At 40.2% G+C, this 16,568-nt stretch overlaps 1 protein-coding gene across 5 annotated transcripts in view; it reads right to left on the bottom strand.

The window, feature by feature from the left end:
• NME7 (NME/NM23 family member 7) overlaps positions 1–16,568 on the bottom strand; it is a 96,644-nt gene that overhangs the window by 48,905 nt on the left and 31,171 nt on the right. For all 5 annotated transcript variants that reach the window (XM_064520736.1, XM_064520720.1, XM_064520734.1 and 2 more), the window contains 3 exons: positions 15,200–15,250; positions 12,939–13,146; positions 9,368–9,473 (listed from right to left, as the gene is read on the bottom strand). In XM_064520736.1, the coding sequence (XP_064376806.1) occupies positions 9,368–9,473; positions 12,939–13,146; positions 15,200–15,250 (365 nt within the window). The remainder of the gene's footprint in view (positions 1–9,367; positions 9,474–12,938; positions 13,147–15,199; positions 15,251–16,568) is intronic.

Raw genomic sequence — 16,568 nt, 5'->3', positions numbered from 1 at the left:
TTATTTTTGGTTATTTCTTGAGAAGTGTGGAACAGAACTAAACATGGTATTTTGGTTGAGGCTATACTGCTGGTTTATATCATAGCATTCAGTATTGTCATCCAAACCATTCACATGCTTCTTAATATTTCCTTGTTATTTTTTACCACTACTCGACACTGTGCATGGGACATTCATTGTCTAGGGAGTTTCCATGTATGTTTACAGTTATAGAGAGGCAGTGGTTAAAATTATTCATTATAGCATACATTAGCCCACAATTATCAACAATAATTTTCATCTACTACTGTACTGTCAATTAATTTAACTCTAGAGATTAAAATACTCAGGAGATCCCCTATAATCTACTCTAGCCTTTACTAATTTTAAATTTCACCTCCTGAGGAAGATTTGCCAATTCACTGTCCTGGATCAATAGTAAATAGACTGAAAACTCTATCATTCATTTTTGCTTTGGCAAAATACTACATACTCCTACATCTGTGTCTTGGTGCCTTTTCGATCAAATACCTTGACTTTCCCCTTAGGCTTATATTTAAAAAAGAAAATTAGAAGACAGACTTAAAGATATCAGCTCATTTATGCTTTCCTCCAAGATACAGTGAAGTTAGACTATGGCTGCAGTCTAACCGTGTCTGGTTTTATTTATTTATTTATTTTATTTTTCTAAAATGTTCTCAAGAACTTCTGGTAACAAAGACTCCACTACATCCCCAGATATCAGGCCACTGATGTAAGTTTTCCCTAATACGTAACTTAAAATTTCTTTCATCTAAATTAGTAAATATGGGCACAGAGAAAGACTGATGATTATTTCTTTACATATGGAAAGGTGTATATCCCTGTCTTCTCCTTCTCAGGCTAAAAAAACCAAACCCTTTAACTTTTCACCAAGGTCACATTCTCTAAGTCTTTACTGACAGTTTGAGACAGGAAGGAAGAGAAGGAGGTGTACTTCAGAGAAAAAAAACAGATCAAATGGCACAGCCAATCCTTGCTACAGCTCATAAATATCCCCCTTACCAGTGGTAACTGTTCTGCAGGCTTAATGTTATATAGTAAATCCTTGTGGTGGTCTTGGTGACGAACAACATCTCTATGCAGGGAAGACTGTTTGAAAAACTCTTTTTGCTCTCACTTGACCATTTTTGCTCTTAATTGATTACATTATTTTTAAAACATAGTGCCCAAAAACTGGGCACATTGCACAAGTTGGGGTCTCACCAGTGCTGAGAAGAACTAGCTACTGCAAAAAAAAAATAAACAAAATCTAACCAATATGGAAGACTCAGTTTGTCCTTATTATCCATCATTATTCCAAACATTTTTCTATGGACTTTTCATTGACACCCTGCCAGTTCTTCTCTGGTTTATATTTGTACATTTATTTTCCCTCCTTTGTGGCAGTGCGATGCAGTTGTTTATATTCAGTGTCATCTTCTTCACATTGCTCCATTTCTCCAGTTTATCAGGAGTCTTCTGAATTCTGATCACATCCTCCAAAACTCTTGTGGCTTAGTACTATCTACGAATGCTGCCAAGTATGCTGTGTTCTCTTCCATCCCAGTCACAAATGCAAATATTAACAAGAACTGGCCATGGATGGGTGCCAAAGACTTCACTTGTAAAGCCCTTTTAGTTGACATGCTCATGTCCAGTCTAATGTTCAGGAAGACACTTAAAGCTAAGCAGATGCTTACACTGCATGGATCTAAGCGTACGAATTACTTTGCTAAAGGAAAGCCTTGGATTCCTAACACCTTCTGCAAGCTATTTTGATGAAGGTATTATGTCCAAGTGGATTACACTAACCGTTTCTGTTTTACCCACCTTAATGAAAAGTATGCTTACAAATTCTCCCTTCACAGAAGCCATGCTGGTAAATGTTCATCATCTCATCATCATCTAAGTGGTTTAAATGAAATTATAGACTCTTGCCTTCTCAGTTTTCTTGGTATGAAAGAAGTTTCATTAGCCTGAAATTCCCCAGACCACTCTTAGAAACTGTTAAAAATAGCTCCAATATTAACTTTTCTGTAACCCCTTAAGAATGAGAATCCCAGAGTGCAGTATAAGCACTCATTCCTAATGTCTTTTTTTAAAAAAATATGCTAAAATCGTCTTCCCTGCATAGAGATGCTGTTCATCACCAAGAACACCACAAGGATTTACTATATAACATTAAGCCTACGGAACAGTTACCACTGGTAAGGGGGATACTTATGAGCTGCAGCAAGGATCGGCTGTGCCATTTGATCTGTTCTTTCTCTGAAAAAACTTTCTCTGAAGTACACCTCCTTCTCTTCCTTCCTTTCTGTCAGAAAAGATTTCAAGATACAGTTTACCTTCCACTCTAATTTAATTAATTCAGATGCAAAGCACCTATTTCATACTTGGAAAAAACAATGTCACCTTCCGAACAGCAACTAAAACTCAAAGCTGGGAAGACAATGTCGAGCTGCTAAGACTTAATGCAGGAAGTAACCAAGAAACATCCCAGGCTTCACTTAAAAGATAATCACCTCAAGCATGGAGTATCCATCATTACAATTGCAGCAAAGACAGTAAAAAACAGACTGAAAGTAGATGGACTACTGTTCTCATGGAGGCTAAAATTTTCTTTTGCTCAATTCTGAACTGGCAAAATAGCTTCTTTTCTTAAATGAATTTTTTCTCGCTTCTCTAAAAAGCAAAAACCCACCTTCACCAAACACCACAAAATGACTTCAAAACACTTCAATGTTTTATACATAATACATTCAAGGAACATATAAGAAGCAAAGTGCATTTAATTTTACATAAATAAAACTTGAATAAAACTTGGGTCTGCACAAAGCCATCTGCAAAAGATGCCTGCAGCTGAAAGCCTGGGCTTTACTAGACAGCTTTCACATAACTGCAGCAGCAAGATGCCATATTGCATGTGGGAATATCCAAAGGTCACGTCTTAATGATCCACTGTACTTCTTTAAAGAACCTGCAAAGATTCATGTTCATTCTACTTTTGTTCACTTTCAGATGCTATCTTCAAATAGATTCTTTCAGATTTCTAATTGTTTAGTATATCAAGGCTATCACAGATCACCCTAATACGCACTCAACCTTACAGACTGGAAAGACACAAGTTTTGCCTAGAATGAGGTAAATCCACAACATATCTGAACTTCACCTTTCTAGTATGCATATATATCACAGACAGAAAATATACTTTCAGATTATTTGTGAGAAAATTGCACGCCCAATTTTTTTCTCTCTAGTGTGAGAAAACAACTTTCTAAAAAGCTTGTTCAACTACCTGTAATGTGTCTGGGGAAAAAAAATGAGAGTTACTCAAACTTAGGTCTATTTAAAACTCCAGAGTGAAAAAAAATCAATTTCCAGAGTTTGTTTACAATTTTCAAAAATAGTATCTAATGAATTCAAATTATTTTTGATAAAGACCTAGTCCTGATAACGATGACAGATGTGCACCATTCTTATCACATCCTCATTTTCTTTTCCAGCTTACTTCCTTTCCGAACTACATATATGTAACTATATAGAGGGGAGTTAGACATTTTCATAATGCTGTCTTTTCTCATTCAATGAGCAACAAGTCTGCTGCATGCCAAGAACAGCTCTTCAGTTGCTTGAGGGAGATGTACACTCTACTACAACGTTGTATTTTAGTCATTCACTCCCCATTCTCTCTTTTAAAGCAACTTCATTCGGGAACCTACATAAGTAAACCCTATTTCTGTAGATGCTTTAGATTGAACTGCTGTCCTTTAGATTCATTCTGTCAAAGTTAGATTTGTCTTTGGAGCAAAGACCTATCCTCTAAATTAAAATTCTTCTGATTAAGTCTTCATGCAAATAAGGAAATATGATACTTAGGTTACCTGTCACACAGCACTGTGTAGATCACGATAAAGCTCTATGACTGTCTAAAGCAGTTCAGTAAGTATCAACTTAATATTAAAATAGAAGAGCTGATGATAGCTCTCTAAGACTGAACATCTGTTCAGAACAGGTCTGAAGTCCTATTTCCACAGAATATCTTTCCTACTTGGAAAGAATCAAGTCCTGATTCTTTCATTTTCTCTGAGACTGAAATTTTAGTTGAAGAATAATGTGTAAGACCCCACTGTAATTTTTACATAAAAGGGACAATGGTTCAATTTACCACCAAGTAATATTACAACAAAATCTCAGACTTAATGCATATTAGGATAACAAGTCTGTCTTGGTAGCCAGTAACACACACTTAGTGGTCCTCAAGACCATAGGGCCTACCAGTTTATATTAGATCTAGTGACTTCTTAACCAGCAGATTTACCTTTAAAGTTCATGGAACAATTCTAGACCCAAATTTGGTTTTGGCCAAGCTCCCAATGACCTTAAGAGAACTCGTGTCTCAGTTTGGGAGTAGGGAAGAGAAGGGCAGGACTTCATCTCTCAAGCTTTGTGTACTAGCCTAAACATATCAAAATGTGAAATATAAAACCCTTTTGACCTCAGTCTTTACAGCCTGATCATCGCTACTGTCATCATTTTTTGCTGCTCATTTTTCAAAGGAATTAAGTAAAAGCCACATCGAAGAAATTTTAAACTGGGAAAGTCAAGAAATACCAAATTCTAATTCTGTTAACATGACTAAACTGTTACACATAAATACATTAAAACTAATCCCACCCACAGTGATCTACAAGGCCCTATTTCTGCAGGCAAAACAGTCAAGTCATAGCTGTCCTCACGGCATTAAGCTGAAGTTCACCCATTTTGGTGCACTTCCGTTTCTGAGCACTACTGCTACTACCTCCAGATCTAATAACATGAGGGGAATATAAAAAGAGGAAGCCTAAATGATTGTGACTGTGACTCCGTATCTAAATGATCAGAAACTCTAAGCACAAGCAGCAAGTGGGATACGGAAAGCAGAACCACACTGAAACTCTCCAGTTATTGAATAATACACGCTACAAGCCAACATAACTGAAGAGTTGTACTTGCTAGTTACTATCCTCCTTGGCTGAAAATTGGCCCCAAGAGAAGGGAAGAGGGAGGCTTAAAGATATTGAAAAGTGTGGCTGATTCTTTAGAGGGCAAATCATGTTGCTTCTCTTTCTGGCCCACTCCTATTCAGAGTGAGTCTGCACGGAATAGCATCAAGTTGTTTTTCATCCTTTCACATCCCTACAAAGAGGAACTGGACTGCTCTCCCAAACTCTTTTCAGAGTTAAAATAATACAACCACTTCACTGCTGCTAACTTTGCAGCCACCACAGCCAGCCGGTGAAGTGCTTCATCTCCACCAGGAGGAGTCGCTAGAGAATGAGCTAAAATTACCTAGCCCTGAGCACCAGGCTACACTGCCTTCAAAGGCCTTCCCAGCTGGTTTCCCATCTCTGATCCTCCAGGAAGAAGTTATGCTGACACCAGACTGACAGAGCAGCTATTACTTTGCTTCTTTAAGAGGCACATGAGAGACATGTTCTTTCAGGGCCAACAATACCAACCCTCAAGCCCATGAATCACAAGTGCTCTTGACAGCTGAAGTTTAACTTCACATAGCTCCCCCAGCACCCTTTATCTGGCCCCTAGGGTTTCTCTGCACCCTGGCAGATACTTACAGTGCAGTCGTTTGCATTATGTATCACGTGCCTTGGACCACTGCGTCATGTTCCCACTGCAGGTACTGGGGTTGCTACGTTGCCAGGCCGGCTGCCTAGCAACAGATGTTTCTTTATGCCAGTTAAGAGTGGGTCAGCAAGCCCAGAGATAAAAGCAACAGTGATTTTCCACTGCTTTGTCGTGGATAGGAACCCTATAAACGGCCTACTGTAATCAAAGGCAGTTTCCAAGAAAGGACTCTGTGCTAGAATTAACTAGTGTAAACTAGAGATTAGATCCGGCCTTCTGATAGCAAGTAAGCTTGCTGAAAAGCTTCCTGGCTTAGCTATGGTTAAAACAGTCAGTCTTCCAGCAAAGAAAAATTAGCAGATTTTTCCTTCTAAGAATTAGGTATGAGATGGACTCTACAGGAAAAAGAAATACTGGGGAAAAGGGCTGGAAAGCAAAATTCAAATCACAAATTCAGTCAAATGTTTCTGCAGAAATAAAGATTAAAGCTTTGTATAAGCTCAAGCATATAAGTGAAACTTCACATAATTGTACATGTGTAATGAGCAGATTATATTCATGGTAATTAGACAATCGAGTTCAAAACCTCAACAGTGCATAGGAAATGACAAAAAGGGTTATTTTTAGATGCTCGATACTGAAAATTTGTGGAACAAAAATCAAATCTGTGCTGCATAACATGCTTTGCTGCTTTGACCCACATAAATTCTTCCCCATGCCTCCTCCTCAGTCAGTTCACCTTCTCACGCTGGCAGCCCGACAGGCTTGCTTCCTCTCCGGCTGCCATAGTTCAGCTTACCTTCTGCCTGCTAGAAATGGCAGGGGTGGACAGCCATAACGAGAAGCATTATTTCTGGGGGAAAAGCAAGCTGCTTATTTTTAAGACCACACTCTCTCCAGCATGCAATTTTGCCACAGGTGCAGTTGCTATGGCACCTACTTCTTTTGAGATACAGGAAATGTTGCTGGCATAACCAGAATTTCTCAGGTATCACTGAATGCAGTTTATGAACAACAGTTAGACAGGAGGCAAGATGGGCAGGGCCTTCTCTTCCTCCTCTCTTACAGATCACTGAGCCTGAATCGGTCACCCCTTCGTCTCCCATTGCATCTGCCTCCCAATGCACAATCCCATGGGGCCCATCTGCCCTTCTCCCTGCCATGTCTCTCTGCTCTCTGATCCTTGAACCAGGCTTTGCCCTTATTATCTGCCTATTCCAGACCGGTGGCTGTGAGGTCTCCTGAGCAGGTTATTTGCTCACCCCAAACCATTCAGTATGCTTCTCCCCGACTGCAAAACGGTCTGCACAGAGAGGCAGGAATGGTGGCAAATTGGTAGGGACAGCCTGCCACTGGATACACAGTATACACTAATCTTTAAAAGCTTTAAAAATCAATAGGAGCCGAAGGCTATGTTCCTTCAACTCTAAAGCAGGCAGTTTAATTGCAAGAGAGTAAATTCAGCTTCCAAAAGCTGCTGCAATCCTAGTACATGCTCTTTACCCCACTGCACACAGTTCTTCCAACTGTCAAGACGCAAAGTGCTTTACAAGGGGACTGGGCATGCAAAAAGAGATGCCACTCAGTAATACTTTTGTTGTTACCCACAAAAATAAGCTGAAGAGGAGTATGAGAAAGACTAATGAAAACACAAGAGGACAGGCTTAGAGGCCAAATCCAGTCGGGCTGGCATTAGAGAGCACCTGCAGCTGAGGCGAAGCAGAATTCCTCTTGCCTCTAACTGCAGGCTGGAACCAGTGCAGTTGCAATATGAAGCCCACACCACTGCTCCCTGCCTAAGAGGGAGGCCACTGCTCAGCCACAGTGACTCTTCTCTTCCTTGAGTCCAAATCCCTGTCATAACTCAAACTTCTGGAAAGCTTTACAAGACTGCCTAAGTCGCATAATCTCTTTAAGAGGTGCTGCATCTGTGGCTTTTGAAACATTCACAGTAGCACAGAAGAGAAAAGAAAGGAACAACAGCGCTTAGGAAGGAAAAAGCATAGCCAGTCTCTGACTTCCATCATTCTTGATATTAATTTAAAACTGATAAAATGCTTTACTGACTTAGAAAAGAAACTCCAGTGTTGATTACTTCCCTCAACAAAATGAAGAAATCAAAGCTGTATGTATGTATGGCGAACGCTCACGCTTTAAGTTTTAGTACACTTTACCTTTTACTTTTAGTTGTTGAACGGCAGCTGTGTCCTGCTTTTCCACCCAGCCACAGTGCAAGAAAAAGGACTAAACTAGAGGACCTTAAGCTCAGCTTTATTCCAATCTTTCTAGCTCTCAAACTGTAAAGATGGGTGTGCACTTGTTCTTTCTCTCTCTCACTCTCTCTCACACACACACACACACACACTCACATGTGTGCAAAAAGAGTCAGAATTTGTCCTTTGGTGATTCAGAAAATTCTGGATAAATTCAAGAGCAAAGAAAGAAAGTAGCAGACAGGGCACTATGAAATCTACAGAAATGAAGAGGCTTAAGAGAGGCTTAAGCTCACAAAGAGAGAATTGGGGCCCTTTAGGTAATAGGAATTATATCTGAAGTATGGGAAAGCACGGCTGAAGCCATCCACTTTGTCATTTTAACAATCAAATTAAGGACTCTAAGAATCAAAACAATTTGCTCCCTGCAAACAATTAAGTAGGTAAAATCATAGTCCCAGCTGCTGCTCATATTTCTGTAAAAGGAACATCATTCTGTCTTTGCTGCATGGCAGACTTGTCAGTAGCAGATAACGTGCAAGACCTCAAAGAAATAACAGGCATATTATCAGCAGTGAATGCAAGACACTTTCTTGTGAAAGTTTCTTTTTTTTTTCAGCAAGCTCTCCAGACATCCCACTTGAGGTGTGAAAGGTCTGGAAATTGCTACGGTCACTTCTGCTCTTCCATTTCAGCTATCTACACAGAAGTGATTAAAATGTTGTGGTGCTCTGCACCTTGCTAAGAAAAATCTCTATGTTCTCACATGATAATATTTATTCTGTGCTCAAAAATATTGTTAAAGTGCTAGAACCAAAATGTTTTACTACACTCATTGCTCCTATACATGCTCTTTATCCAAGTTCAGGACACAAAAGTGAGATTATTTTTCATGGTAAAATCTGGGCATTAGACATTTCCAATACTCTATGATGAACATATGCAGGGCATTCTCCAGCAAAGAAAGCATCATGGAGTCCAGCAAATGCTTGGATTCTCTAGCTCACTTTCACAGAGCAAATATATGCCTTTGTCACTTTGTGACTCCACAGCAGAGTCAGCAGAACAAGATTCGTACTAGCACAAATCTCCTTTCATGAGTGGTTTTACTGTAATGTGTTACTGTATGAATGGAAGGCCCTGTGATATAGCCATGTGTCCTGCTTCATTCCTGTGGGGATGCTAACCTCCAGCAGAGGAGTGTGGACAGACAGGAGTAGGGACATGGTAAGTGGTCACAGCAGGATTTATCAGGTCTTATGCAGATTTTTATTTGTCCTTTTTCCCCCCCTCCTCCTGCTCCTTATTCTGAAACAAAGAAGTATCCACATGGAAAGTACCTGACCCCCTCTTTATAGAGGTGAACGGCAGAAATGATGTATGAAAGACAAAACGTTTGCATACTTCTGCATGTATTATGAAATATGCCCTGTGCTCTTGCAATTTCTTACTCTCCCTAAAATGACATAGATATGGTCACAGGATACAGCAAAGCACATATCGCTTTTGCTTCCATTATCTACATTGCTTACCTTCATTAACTGCATGAGGCTTAATAATACAACAAGTACAGTTTGTGAATTTTGCACTGTTGACTGGTCCACGACCCCCACTGGAGGGAAAGAACAACTCCAGCTCCTGAAAACAATTGCAATTTAGTTTGATTTGGTGGTACACCTCAGCTTTTTATCATAAATAACAACATCTGACATATCTATAGCCACATAAACCTTAATTATAAATTTTGGTGCTACAAATATATTTTTCCCTTTAGTATTTTCTCAAACATATCTTTTTCTCTCTGGCACCATTGTTACAATCATAAAATCACAAATTGGATATCTCCCGCAATTTCTTTCTCTCTGCTTCCCCAACGCAATCTATTTCCATTCCAAGCACTAAAAATGCTGCTGCCATAATCACTTGGCAGAGTGTTCCCACTTTCTGTATTCTCTCTCTTTTTTCTCAGTGTTGCTCCCAAATCCAGTCCCATATACACATATTTTATCCTTCTTCTTCACATCACCTTTTTCTCTACATGAGCAGAATACAGCTAACATCCAGTTCTTAGTATGTTTTTTCCATATGCAGAACTGACTTCCATTACATTTTTACAGCTTTTTCCATTTTTTACGGCTTTTTTTCCTTTTGTCTTGAACAATTCAACTTTGTCTGAAATTGTCAACTTGCTCCTCATGACCTACTGACCCTACTTTCTATCTTCCTGAACTGAAGCGGATGAACTCAACTGCTCTGACTTCTGGGATGAATCAAAAGATCCTCTTTGCCTCCAATTGCTTCCCTTCCTCCTCCATCACCATCTGTGAATCACACAGTCTGGGGTCGTAGGCTATGCTGGGGGGAGCATGACATCCAAGCCTCCTTCCTCCCTGATATTTTGCTCATTGTTTGCAGCCAGCTTCATGCTTTTTTCCATACCATTTATTCACACGGCCTACACAATCTGCCAATAAACATTAGCCAAATGCTGTAGACACAGATTCCATTTAAGACCTATTGGTCAAATTCAGTAAGAGAATTGATGAATTTCTATTTAAAGGAAACACAGTATCCTGGAGATACTACTACAAAATCCATCTGATTTTTTCCTGTGTAACAGTAGTAGTGCTAAAGGCCATTTCCTGGAATTGTCTCAGTTAATTTAGTAGCACACTTCAGATGTAATAGGCTTGACTATTTCCCATTCCTTAGCTCATGGCACTCTGATAATTCCTGTATTCCTTAGCCAAACAATTACACAATTCCAACTAATGGACCTCTTGATAAAAGGAAGAATGTATTTTGTTTTTTTCTATAACAAATTATCCTCATTTTAAGTGCACGTATGCGAGGCAAAAGAGCTAGTTTCCTACATCCTTCTAAGGATAAAACGCTGCATGCTCCAAAGACCCTATCCCACTCTGTTATTAACATTTGCTCTAAATGCAGCAGACAGGAAAAGGCAGTAAAATATTTACAAATACTACAAACACTTTGTTTTGTCATTAAAAGTCATAAAAGAAAAGTAACTAAATAATGCCAAAGGACTAGGATAAGGAAATACCAAACTAGAACCAAATGGAACTTTAAAAACAAAAATACTTTTTCTTTCCATTTATACCTGATCTAAAATAATCCCCAACTTTGGCCTGCAGAAATAGAGACACCATCTTAGAGTATATCAGATACATACTTTTATTGGTAATTTAGTCCCAAAAAGGACAACGCAGCCTTCCATTCTAAATGCTTAATCTACAATCCAATCACTAGATAAGGCTGGGACTTTGCTTTTCCTTCATGTCCCTTTAACTTATATTTCTTTCTTTTCAGGAAAGCTTCTGCAAGGCACATCCAACCAGCTTCCATGACAACTGCTATATAGCCACATAATACTAATACTGGACCTATTAAATTAAACTAGGCACAGGCTTATTAAAATCACAATTCCAGTTGGTTTATCAGAGCCTGGTGTTGGTATCAATAACTCCACAAAGATGCACAAACCAGCAAAAGTTCATCAAAATAATTCTATAGTCATAGAAGTAGCAGAGATGAATGGAACCTTCAAACAGCATTTTAAAAACAATAAAATGCAGGAATGACAATCTTAACCCAAAGCACATACTTATAGCTCTAATTCAAATCTTATGCTAATAAATATTATTTTCATAGGCTCTTGCTTCAAATGCTGGCACAGTTGCCATGCCAGCACACAGGAACAAACAGAAACTTTCTCCTTTCTATATGAAGACATCTAGATATTTAACCAGATCTACAAAGACTTTTCTTAATCAGAATTTTTCTTCACCATAAAAACCCAACAATTTCATAAAAACTCTGTGTGAATACGTATCAACTTTATCAAATCTGCCATGAGAAAAGGTATTTCAGGTCCAGCATATGATTTCTCATCAAAACCAGAGCGACACAAAGAGCATCCAGTGGGCCATGCGTGGTGCTGTGTAGTGCAACACAGATCAAGCAGGTTGAGCCCCTGACCAACAGAAAACCACCCTTGCTTTCAAATTAAGTTGCTATGCCGTGCAGCCTAACACTGGGCCGCAAGAAAAGGCTGACCAACTCTGCCCTCACTACCAGGATATCTATATTCTCTAATATATAATGCGTAGCAGCTTATTATCTATTCTGAGGTAGGTCTCTCCCAAGCTCTTCTACCGCGACTTTTCCACCTTAACTGGAGGATAGACTAGGATCAGTGTAGCAACAATTGGTATTTTTTCCCCTATGATCTAGAGTTAAATACCACAGGGCAATACCAAAAGTAAAGCCAGGAAACAGGCAATTAAACCATTCAAACAAGCCTTTGCCCTCAACAATCAGTATGCAAACTTTATTCTAACCACACATTTATCAACACATCTATCCACACATCAATGCACATAACTGGACAGCTCAGTTCTGTTTAAATGCTGGTAATATCTATCACCCAGTCCCTGAGGTTTTTCTTAACACTAAGGAAAGACAGACTGCAAACAAAGCAAAAGAGAACAGGCCTACAGCCTACATGCCACTTCAGCAGACCAAACTCCTGACAGTCAGGCCTGCTGTATTACCTTTCAAAATACAAAGCAATAAAAAAACGATCTTTTTTCAAGGGGGCCTATTTCTTCTGAACAATGAGAGCAGAAGGAAATGGGCTGTGGGCAGAGGAAGAGGAGCAGTGAGAACTGCAGAGGAGAATAGGTAAGCGGAACACGAGGGCACAAAATAATGTAAATGTTCGTACCCTTTCTTTTTAAGATCAACACAGGTAGGTCACTGGTAGGTTATGCAGACTATGCAGTTAACACAACATTAAAATTTTCAGTGTATGTGATGTACACAAGAGGTTAAAATGACCAGGCATGCTCTCCTCATCAAAGTGCTCGATGGCCCCCTTTGTAATGGGGATAAACAAGATTTCTGTTTCCAGCCACTGTTTACATTTCTGTGGCTCAAAAGGATCCATGCAGAATATCTAAATTAGTTCTGAACTGAAATGGAAAAAACATTAAAGAATTCCTGACCTAGCTGTTATCTGATTGAGTAAAAAAAAAAAATTCAGTTGATAAGAAAACGAGTCAAACACACACAAAAACTTACTTGAGCAGCTGAAGCAACTGAATCTGGGCCATGAGCTGCATTTCTTAGGCCATCATGTCCAAAGTTTGCTCTAATGCTGTCTGGCGCATCAGTTCGAGCTACTGCAGAGTTTGCAGGTCCTAGTAATGTTTTCCATTTAGACACTGCATCATCTCCTAAGATTTCCATAGCAACAATGGGACCACTCGTCACAAACTGGAGAAGCTCACTGCAAAATGGAAATAGCATATGGTAATCCAGGCAATGAATTAAAAACAACAAAAACCTATGATCCAGTGGAGACACTCAGAACTCAACTGGACAAGGCCTTGAGCAACCTGATCTAACTTTGAAGTTGCCTTTGAGGTGACTTTCAGGAAGAGGTTGGATCAGGACATGTGCAGAGATTCCCCTCCCACCTAAACTATGCTGTGATTCTTATTATGGTTGTAGAAAAAGGGCCAGGTAACTTAAACTACTTTGTAAAAGATCAGTAGCAGCAATAGTGGAAAGAGCCCCCTGGTAACCATCTGCCTGTCAGGAATGCTTCCTAAGCATGTCTTTTCTGCACAGCAGACCTTCAGGATCCTCGCACGCACCCTGTGCATTTTCCTCACTGAAACAACATCAGCACTACCATTAGAGCAGGCTGCTCTGCTGCCCAGTCTCCAGGCCTGCCTAGCCAAAGCTTGCCTAGCCAAAATCCAAAGCGGAAGGGGAGGGAGACATAAGATTTGGAAGGTTGGGGGGGAGGGGGGAAAGAGGGTTAACCACAAAGTCATCACATCCCGGCATAAGCAGAAATCAGTTCGTGTTAATGGCATAAACCTGAGTAAGGAGGGGAGGCTGTCTGAGGCAGCCTGTCCTGGCCATCTCACTTCCATGGAAAACAGCTACCCAAGACTGGAAACCCTGATATGTTCCATTTAAAAAAAAAAAAGTAACTGTAATTCTATTTCTTTACCTAATGAGCATGCCAAGAACCCTACTTTTTCAGCTTGTAGTCTATACACAGCCAACAAATGGGAAAGTTGAATCAATTCTTTCTGTACTATTTTCTTTTTTAAAAAAAGCTTTGTATGATTATAGTTATGGGCATGTGTGCCCATATCCATCTGTGCATTTATAAAATTTTGCATATAAAAATGCATGTATAAAAATTAAATTCTTTAATATGAAAAATGTTATTTTCCCAAGAAGAGAATTGCTATTTTTTCTTACTGTTCACCAGACTTTTACTGACTAGTGAACTTGCAAATCAAATCTGAAGGTCCTCTTTAAAGACCAGTAATAAAACGTCAGATGTAACTGTGTCAGAGATTTTAGATTTCATTGGCTTGAAGATTCTTGTTCTATTGGATCATTAATTATTTCTAGCTGTTTATTTCTAATTCAGAGAAAAATCCTATGCAAAAGACGTAGCTAACGGGACTGTAGGATAGGAGAAAGGGCACATCTCAGTGGACAAAAGCCTCAGATAATCACCATTAGGGTAGACATCTGCGAAATAACACTACAGGCAGAATTCTTGCTCACTTATCAGCATATTCAGGCAGGCTTACTCAGCAAAGAAAAGGCAATTCTAAATGTTCCTCTGGTCTCCGATATGGTCAGACATGCCCTGGGGTCACACCTCAGTGCAGGGCAGGAGTTTGCACCTACAATATACCAATTGCTGTGGCAGGAGAGCAGCTGGCAGTTCCTAATACTCAGGCACTTCTTGTCAGCACTGAAATTGGGTCTCTTCACTACATCAGTGCAGCCCACTGTTCAAGCAAGACTGAAAAACACAAAGCAGAGCTGCACCCCCTTCCCAACAGAGGCAGACTGTGAAACGCAGACGAGAGGGAGAAAGTTGCTTGCTGGCATTTCCAGGCAAAGTGGAAACTGCACAGTATCTGGGGCACATGCCACCAAACCAGAACTCACAGCTAACTGCTCCCCCCCAATTCTCCTTTCCTGCAAGCCCCACCCTGATCGTGAAGATGCTTCTTCCCTAGGCTTTGAAGTTTTGCTTTGCTAGGAGCATTTTCATTTCTGAGGGACCAAAGACATTCCCCTGATAATCAGGCTGTAAAGACTGTGAGTGAAGACCCTGGATAACCAAAATAGGGATCTGCCCCTGGAGGAAGATGAACAGGGCCCATACTTTGCAAAGGGCTCCACTCAACTAAGATAAGCTCTGACTTTCCCATTGTTCTGCAGTTTCAAACATGCAAAATGAATCCAGTGCATTCAGTAAATAAGTATATTACATGTCAAGCTGAAAATTATATACCTACTTATAAAAAGGTTTTGATTGATGGTCTACGTAGAAATCAATTGCTTCTTTTCTGTAAGAGTAAAGAAAAAAGGAAAAGAAAGAAAGACATAAGAAAACCCCTTAAAAACCACAACTGATCATTCATCAACAAGTTTCCACAGGTAATGTCTTCCCTAGCCAGACAGCTTGTGGCGTGTTCATGCCCACTAACAAAAACAACATTTAACTCTCTGTCATAGCATGTCTACAGGTGTATTTTACTCCAACTTCTGCTGCTGCTTCAGGAAGGAAATGACCACTGAAGACCATTAACACTGATTTTCAGTCACTGAAGGTCCCCACTTACTCAGATTAGGAAATGCATGCAGCATTGTCTCCTTGCCAAGCCATTCACTGTTCTGTTGTTTTCATTTTTCATCTCAGTTTGAGTGTGTACGCTGGTTAATGAAGTCGGGTTTTAAAGCATAAATCAACAATCTATCTGCTTCACTGGAACCTATTTCCTTATCCAGGCTACTGCTTGATTACACTGGCGTACAACAGAATATTGTATAACCTGGTTTCTACTCAATATCTGCAAATATTTTAAGTCCCGTAGGCAGCACAATCCCCTCTAGATTAAAACATGCTTTCACCCAGCACCTTCTCACTTGAAAACTGAATTCAGTCTTGTGTTTCCCCTCTGGGGCCACACCAGTTACTACACGCTGCTTTCTCCCCAGGCAAAGGAGGCTCTGTAATGAGGAGGGCTCCATATATTGTCAGGTAAAAAACACAGCCACTAGGCACACACAGTATGTCTGTACTGCAGCTGCTACTTAGCCTTTATTCAGGTAATGCAAGCAGCATATATGAGACAGTGCTTGCTGCTGGCTAAACATCAAAATATTCATCTACCTTTTCAGACAGGGTTGTGACATTTTCCAAGCTCTGCACCACCGCAGCCACACCACTAGCGGCACTGGGCTCAGCTAGATGTGAGTGAGTGTCGGGGACTGTGATGCAGACCCACCTGCCATCCACAGCTGGGCACCCCATTCTGTGGCTTTTCACTCCACTGTCTCCTGCAGCTAGCCAAGCTACTCTCCTCCCTGCTTTCTCTCCAGCTGCTTCCCATGTCTAACTCTCGCTAATTCCACTGCTTTTTCAGTATGGTAACGGCCAGAAAATACTTGAAGGTTTTTAAGTCTAGCCCTATTATCCTGCTGCTTCAAAATTCCAGGTCAAAAGCAAAGGCTTGGTCTTGCCTTGTCCCAAAACTTGGTGCGTACCATGTTCTGAAGCTGGACTATGGAGAAGGACAAGCTCTTCAGAAGGCCTGAGAGTTGAAGGTAAGCAATATTGCTCACCCCCAGCCTGGGTGCAAAGCTCATCACCAAAGCAGAGCT

Source organism: Dromaius novaehollandiae, chromosome 1, assembly GCF_036370855.1.
Source record: "Dromaius novaehollandiae isolate bDroNov1 chromosome 1, bDroNov1.hap1, whole genome shotgun sequence".
NCBI classification, from domain to species: Eukaryota; Metazoa; Chordata; class Aves; order Casuariiformes; family Dromaiidae; genus Dromaius; species Dromaius novaehollandiae.
The sequence above is the reverse complement of the archived record's forward strand: the minus strand, read 5'-3'. Positions and strand labels throughout refer to the sequence as shown.